The 8500-nt window shown below is 37.4% G+C and overlaps 1 protein-coding gene across 1 annotated transcript in view; it reads right to left on the bottom strand.

Annotated features, from left to right (window-relative positions):
* Positions 1–968: 968 nt before the first annotated feature.
* The window catches only part of grik3 (glutamate ionotropic receptor kainate type subunit 3), a 100653-nt gene continuing 93121 nt past the window's right edge, over positions 969–8500 (bottom strand). Inside the window, exons 13-16 of the mRNA XM_075466005.1 lie at positions 6060–6277; positions 2440–2665; positions 1943–2193; positions 969–1257 (exon numbers count right to left, since the gene is read on the bottom strand). Of these exons, the coding sequence (XP_075322120.1) occupies positions 1063–1257; positions 1943–2193; positions 2440–2665; positions 6060–6277 (890 nt within the window). The 3' untranslated portion in view covers positions 969–1062. The remainder of the gene's footprint in view (positions 1258–1942; positions 2194–2439; positions 2666–6059; positions 6278–8500) is intronic.

Here is an 8500-nt window from a genome sequence, read left to right as displayed (position 1 = left end):
TTAAACCGCTCCAAATGATTTTGCATTTAACACAAAGTGCTCTAAAAGCTAACTTAACAGTTCTGCCCCACGCTGTTCTGAATATATTTCTGATAAATGATCAGATCTTTGGCAATCAGTATTTCAGCTGAAAGAATTCAATTATCTACAAAGGAATTTGTCATAAAATGTTCTTCTGTTAAAAAAAAAAGAAAAAGAAAAAAAAATCCATAACACTGTCAAATAGTCCATGGTGGAGTCTTATATTTTTAATATACAGAAGATGTCTCCACGATTTGCTTTGCATCAGTGATTATGGTTGATTTTGTGTGACAATATTGTTAAGTACACATCACAACGACAACAAACTTAAATTTACTGTTCCACATCTTGCCGTAGGCTCTACCAATCACAGTATTGCAGATACTAAATGAGTATTCCTACAGCATTTGACTCTGACAACCAGTCAAACCTACACATTATGTTTGAGGTAACACTATTTTCTGCTGCCAAAGGCCATCCAGGAGTGTGTAAATCAACAGGATAAAGGTAAGAACTTGATATACCTTTCATTTATGACAAAACTTATTTTCAATGAAAACTGCCTCATCTTTCTTGAAGCGATTCTCAGTCTTTTATTGCCATTCTCTACAAAGCCTTTCTTCTTGCATTAGGCCATATTTTCCCACAAAATGTTCAGTCTTCTGAATGATTGAGGGTCCATTAAAAGTTATGTTATTTTCTTGTGTTTTTGTGTTGAGCACGTAAACATCAGACTTGACACTGGTTCCTATTTGGGTGTACTGTATCCTTTAACAGGTGTGTGTAATTTGTATTTATTTATCTTTTCATTCAAACCTCCCCAGATATTCCTTTAAACTTATAGTTTTGACAGCAGTGGTGATTCTTGTCATACCTGTGTGGCTGATGCTGTCATTTTGAGTTGCCCGTGTTTCGTTAATGTCCCCATGTCGCTGTGGTTGATGGTGTATCTGGTGATCCCGTCAATGCCATTGTCTCTAGGCTCTGGCACAGCCCCCGATAAGTTGCCGAGGAGGTTCTTGCCCGGCGGGGAACACAGTGTCATGGGAACACAGGAGTCATCCCAGTGCTGCAGCTCATGTTGTCCTTTCCTGGGAGTCGTCGGTCGTTGTAGGCGTGCATGTTGATCACTGCATCCGTCTTCACCATGACAGGAGGCTGAGGCTTGTGTTTCACCCGTCTCTCGCAGGTGAACGACAGTCTGATCTCGTCCACCATGGCACTGCACAAAGACCTCTGGGCAAAAAGGGAGGATGCGGAAAGGAGAGCGAGAAGGAGAAGAGGGGAAAGGGATGGGGGGTAAATGCCTTAGCTTTAAATTGTTCTGACAGCAGAGAGTGTCGACAGTCTAAAGAGCACAAAATAGATTTAGAACATTATCTTGTGTTAATCCTGGTGTGAGTATATGTGTGTGGCTGTCAGCAATGTTAAACTGTACCACCAACATGTAGTGTGCACATGGCTCTTTATTACTGCTATGTCAGAGAGGCTGTATAAGTATAGTGCATGAACATGCATGCGACGACTCGGATAGCATGATTCAAAATCAGTGATTTACAACATGAAAAGGCAATACTATTCTGCCTTCTCCAATGACTAATAGTGGATTAATTTCCTGCTCCAATTTGCAATTATGCTTATTAAAATAAGTAAATGTTGTGGTGTTATGGCCAGGAACTCAGAGGGATTAGTCAAAGAAAGGCATGCAAATCCTTTTAAAACACGTTTGAACTAAAAGCCACGGATAGAGCACAGTTTATGGGCATGGAATGTGGAATGATTATTATAAAAAAGAAAAAAAAAAAGAACCTTCGGTTACTTGCTTATTTGCTAAAATAGGGGCAAAATAAACAAAAAAATCCAAGGACAGTGCAATTAAATTGTACTACAAATAATCTATGGAAATTAATGTGATATATACCTGCTCACGGTCTGCAGTCTTCCTGAGCTTGTAGATGAATTCAGCAATAGCCACAAAAACAGACAGCACCAGGCCCGACGCCAGCACAATGAATATGCCACCCAGGTTTTGGATCCCCATGGGGCCTGTCTCGCGACGCTCTTCATCCAAGCAGCTGCTCCCACTCCACCACTTCTCCTTCAGCATGTGTAGGCGGCCATCCTCCAAGATGCTAAGGATTGCTATAGTGATTTTGTCCCTGTATGGGGAGCCTGTAAGCAACATAAGGCCCATTTAACTTTGGAAGAAACGCCAGCTGGACTCTGTGATAATAAGGTTCATTAACACGTTGTGGCATACTGTCTTACCAGTAGCTACATGTTTTATGCTGCTGCTGCTGCATATAAAAGCAATCCCTCACTCTCATCTCTCAAAAAACAACACATAACTTATGAAAAGGGCTTGAATTTTTTATCACTTACTCAAAAATGTATTCTGGAATTATTCACAAGTCTTACCGAGGGGAGTGCCGATGCCATAGCCTTTGCTGTCGATATTCCCTCCCACCTGTGTCAGATTACAGTTTCTCCTAGTGATGTAATCAATAGTGGTGGACTCTGTAATGAGGGCATAGTCTGACTTCAACACCCTCTGTATCCCATCCTCAATAGACTTTACCAGTGATGTTCTGGGTCTGGTGCTCATAAAGGCCCACATCTTCTCAAATGTAGAAACCCTTGATTTCTGCGAAAAAAACAACAACATTCTTTTTCAGTGAAGAATGTGCATTTCATTTGAACAATCTCCATTACAGGAGGCGAGGGAAAAGCAGCTTGAAAAATACACAATGCTTTAATCACAGAGGTTGAACTTGAGAAAAAGTAACTTTCTAATGTTATAGCCAAACATGTCAAAGGTGGAAACACTGCGAACCATGAAATCTTGCTTGTTCATCGGTCAGTAACGTTGCACCTATGGGGAATTTCTGAATGCTGGAAAATGTCAAAGATAACACTGATGGTTTTTTCTCGTTTACAGCGCAAAAGAACATGGTTTATTTTGCTGCCGACCAAATAGATTTAAATGATTACTCCCTTAGATCTCCATTGTCACAGGATTAAAGGACATTAAATTGAAGCTTTAGTCGCATCTATTCTCATAAGTGCTACTAAAGCAGCAATAATAAAATGTCATTCCATTAGTCTCGCATCAGTCTATGTGGTATTTCATGCAATTTTCTGTGAGGTCACATTTGTGCCATGACTAATTCTAGATAATTACTATCTAAAGACTATAAGCCATTTCAAATTGTGAAAGATCCTATTAAAAGAAGTCCTCTGTTATTGTTAAGTCCAGTAGAAACAACCCTGGCTGCTTAACACAGAGAAATGAGTAAAATGACATACAGCAACTTTCAACCTATCAACAGTAGGTGGCAAATGGTATTGTTTTTCATTATATATTATACATTACAAATTTATTATGTCTATAATGCAGAATGCTTGTCTCCTGTCTATTCAGCCATTAGTACAGCATTTGCACACACAGAATTTAGCACCTTAATGTGTCTGATGACTATGTGTAGAGGGATAAAAATCTGCATTATGAAATCAGACATATCTAAGAACTTGGGACAAAACTGCACAGGGACTGTTTGACTGTGTCACTTTGACACAATCCACACTCACAGCACTAGCTCATCTCCAGATGATTTCTTAATATTTCAGAGAAATGCATCTGGCTCAAAACTCACAAGTGGCTTGTTATTTAAACTTATGCTAAAGTTCACAGCATTTTTAATGGAATTTAAAAACTGCCTGTACCTAAATTTAGGACCATATGCAACCATTTACATACATCTGCAAAGCCTTTATCTACTCCCTCTCCGTCTCGCCAGTATTTATCATGCCTCTCTGCCTCATTGCGTTAACATCATTAAGCCTTTCTGCAAGGGCCAGAGCTGGCAGAGGGCACTTGAGCCTTGGGTAATTAGACACCTGTGTCTCCTTTTCATGACCCTGTGATCACAACTATAAATTCTTAAAGAGCAGAGAATGATCAAAAATAACTTTCCTTTGCATAGCTATTCAGGGAAAGCAAGCTGCATCTATCATTAGAAGACATCTTAGCAAAAATGCTCAACTGCAAGGTGCAATCATCCCTGATTAACAATCATAGCCCTGTTTCGAAACGAGCTGGATTGGCTGTAGCTCAGGACGTAGAGTGGTTGTCTTACAATTGGAAGATTGCTAGTTTGATCCCCAACTTCTCCAGTCTGCATATCATGATGATGTTTGGCAAGACATTGAATCTTACACTGTCTCCAATGTGTTCCTTATTTGGAAGTCCCTTGAGTTAAAAGTGTCTGCTAAAATGCATGTTTTCTATGTCAAATATGAATAAAAACAGGAATTCATTTTCATATCATTCAAATTTTACAATTAATTGAAAATAGTACAAAAACAGCATCTCAAATATTGAAAGTGAAATAATATATATTTTTTGAGTACTCAGTTTAAATTTGATGCTCTTGTAATGAAATATCTTTCAAATTTATTTTTGTACCAATTTAGTACCAGAACTCTTTTACAAGAGATCCATGATGTAATAGGTAAATAATAAAGTTTGCCAATGTTCTTCTGAAATAATAATGACATTTCCTGAAAAAGATAACATTTTCATGGTAGCATAAGTTGCTCTAAAATCTGTACATAACGTTCAGCCTCTATGATGTCTTTACAGAGGTGCTAGTTAACCATGAGGTTCTCTAAAGCTGGCTTTTGAACTCTGAACAGATACAAAGTTAGATTTCCACACTTTTCTTGACCTCCCGGGTCAATGCACCCATAATTTTAATTAAATTCAATTGAAAATTTATTTATATAGCACATTAAAACAACCTCAGCTGACCAAAGTGCTTCACAATAGCAACTGCATCACATATTAAGAAAGTCATCAATAAAATAGCAATAAGAATAACTGTGTCACAGATAGAATAAAATTTGTAATAAAATTAGCAATAAAATAACAATAAAAGTAGTAAGCCAAGGTAAACTCCATTTCAGCTAGTGGAAGGCCAGGGGAAAGAGATATGTTTTCAGTCTGGATTTGAACTGGCCTAAAGACTGAGAGAACCTGACAGACAACGGGAGGCTGTTCCACAATCTGGGTGCTGCCACAGAGAAGGCTCCATCACCTCTGGTCTTTAGCCTGGCTTTGGGAACAGCCAACAGAAGCTGGTCGGCTGACCTCAGTGCTCTGGGTGGAGTGTAGGGCTGCAGCAGCTCACTTAAATAAGATGGGCCCATGGAATTTAAACACTTAAAAACAATCAATATTATTTCCAGAAATAATTTTAAATTATGATTTGGCAGACCACAGGAAAGAGAATTTCTATAAATGTTTATACTTTAATTGATTAATGCGGCAACCAACTGTGTTCACTGATAATGGTTTTCAGTAGTGCTCTTCAGCCCCTGCTGTGATTTCTGGGAATATTTTTTTAGAAACAAGGTTGAAAACACTTTTTCCTAATCAATACTATTGGGTGGATTTCAACAGCAACAAAATTGCTTTAAATAAACATGACAATGGAAAAAAATTGAAACAAACAAATAAATAAATCACCCAAACTGCATAATAAAAGAGGTGTTAACAAGCACAGCATACACACAATTTAATGGTTTCAACATTAAAGCTTACTGTGCTCATGAGCTGTACTATAAAAATATTAGACTATAAAAACTAGAGCTGATAATGCCTAGGAAGGTTTTTCTTTTCTTTTTGCTACTGAATACTAAATTTCATGAAGCTATGAAGTATATTCAATTGCAATGTGCAGTGTTTTCCCACTCTTATAAATTCAGGCAGCAGAATTCTTAGCAAAGCTCAGCTCAAAATATATAAATAAAGTGTAAGACCCTGCAGGCAAAAGCCGAAACTTTGGAATAAAAAATGATCAGGAATACATCAGTGCAGAGATGTAGGGAAGCCAAAGAATTTGCCTGTGCTCTGGGAAGTGCAACAGCATAGAAAGAGTTTCAATACATTTTTAATGTAAAAATTGCTGAATGATAATTATTAGTAATTTAATCAATGTCATATCTGTTATTCGTAAATATTTATGTTTGTACTTTACCTTGAAGAAAGTCATGGTTGCCCCATCTTTGACCACACCATACTCAATTTTGGTCTGCTTTGCAATGTCGTCAGCTGAGTCCACTGTCGAGTCCATTCTCTCCACAGTTAGAAAAGCTGCTAAATTAGCTGTATAGGATGATATGATGATGAGTGTGAAGAACCACCAGATCCCACCAATTATCCTGGTCGACAGGGCTTTGGGCATCAGTTCTGAGCCTGTGCGCAATACATAGAGTGAGAATATTGAGCAATTAACACATACCAATGCGGTAGCTGAATTAAACAAATGTATTAACATGATCACTTTCATTTTTGTTAATTAGTCCGCAAATGCTTTTGGCAGTGCCACTGGAGTTGATCAAGGTACTGTCAGTGAAGAAACAGGAATTGAAGCCAACATTGCAAGTTAGCCAACTCTGAGGTAAGAATTTTAAAATGGCAGATCAAATCAGTAAAAATGTAATTTGCTCAGGGTTTTACAATTTGCATAAATGTTTTTTTCAAGTCTGATGCAATGTGAACATCATATCATCATTTTCAAGACATATGAACAATGATTTTCACAGCTGGAGGTATAGCCTCGGCAATAGGTCTTGTTTTGAAATACATTTTTTAGTAAGGGGGGAATGTTTTTTCCTAAAATAAAAGATGCTGTGGATAGTTATCTATAAAAGTCAACTTTAAGAAGCTGTAAAAGTAGAATATTGGATAAAACCTTTAAGTATCAGTAGTCTTAATAAACGTCTCAGTATATAGTAAAATGTATCGCATGTGCTGTGTTGCCAATGTGACCACATTCAACGGCTTAATTTACCCTGCTAGCGTAATCTGGTAATAATTAACTGGAATAATCGAGTCATCTGGTAATGAAAACCTTTACTGTTGCCACACAAGCTGATCCTTTAGAACAATGTGGGACTGAAAATTTAATTGACACTATTTTCCAACCCTGATCCTATAATACCATTCCATGTTTCATCAGGTCTACTGAATATAAACATTTTGATATTCTGAATCAAATCATCACAGTCTGTATAAAGAGTAGAAAAAGAAACATCAAGATGTAAAATTGTTGCCAAACTGACAGAACACCTCAGCATCAGCCTTGACTTTGAGTGGTCCTCTGCTGAGTAATACTATGTTTACAACGGCTCACTGACTGGTGTTAGAGTTACTTTATATCTCATCTCTGACAACCTTTAAAATACCCTTGTGCTTTGTGCACTCTGTTACTTTACTGAGAAGATTTATGAGGGCAATTGTGAAGAGTAACAAGCCCACAGAAGGGGGGCAGAGTGGTCAGCTCTTTAACCTCTTCCACAAAATTTGATTGGATTTGTCCTTTGTGGTTTGACAAAGACTCTACACGGTTACAAACAAGGCAAGACAGTAGCATCCCTTAATTCACTATGACTCTAGAGACCCAAGATCCAGATGCATTCTCTTGTTGCATCAAGAATGAAGTGAAGCAACGGGTAACTCAATTGAATTCTGCACAATAATGCACTGTTGTCAGCAGGGAACATTATATGACACTGCATCACAACACTCCAGTAAATACAAAAGGCAGATCAGTCATATGGTTGCTGGGAAATAAAGTGGTGTCAATATACAGTACAATACAGCTCTTTGAGGAAGAGCTCATCTCTTGCAAACCATGAAAATGTAAATGTTCGTCCAAGTGAAATTCTACACAGTAGCTGCTGCCCAAGCAAAATTTATTTCCCATGGGTCCTAAAGGCAGAAGAGTCTCTACAGTGTTAATTTCGTGTCTTAAAATGCAAAACTCTGATCTCAAGTCCTAAGACTCATCTAACTACATAGAGAGAATAAAAATAAGTAAAAGGATTGGACAAAATTTCTTTTGTTTTTGTTTTTGGAATAAAACTCAATGACATTCTAAATTATTACTCACTTAAAAATATGACTGCTAGCTCAGTCTGTGACAGCGACTGGAGCTAATTACATTGTTAGTGTGGACCACACCTTTTATATCAATAAATTCTTCATCATATATAGACTACATTGAAATTGAATACTTTGTATTGTGACAGAAAAGGAATCTTGAATCAAATATGCTGAGAAATGCTGACATAATTTCTGAAAATTGTCTGTTAAATGTGGCAGGTTGACATAATTGTGATGAATAACTTGACATGGATGTTATTACATATTGAACCCATTGATACACATGTTGCTGCTGATGTTGTCAAATAAATACAGTAGGAACACAACCAACATTGAAAAAGATCATTCACAAATATTGTGAACTTACATTTTCATCAAGTCTTTATAACAGTTCTAAACTACTACATAGTGTTTTTATGAATATGCTTGTTTATGAAAGTTAATCCTATGACTGCAGTTTTGCCCCCTGGATGTGTGCACATTGAGTAATGTTTGTTTACAAGAAAACTGTTTATAGGGGAGTAGTTAGCA

This window comes from Odontesthes bonariensis, chromosome 5 (genome assembly GCF_027942865.1).
Source record: "Odontesthes bonariensis isolate fOdoBon6 chromosome 5, fOdoBon6.hap1, whole genome shotgun sequence".
Classification (NCBI taxonomy): domain Eukaryota; kingdom Metazoa; phylum Chordata; class Actinopteri; order Atheriniformes; family Atherinopsidae; genus Odontesthes; species Odontesthes bonariensis.
Note: the sequence above shows the minus strand (reverse complement) of the source record. Positions and strands in the feature narration are given on the sequence as shown.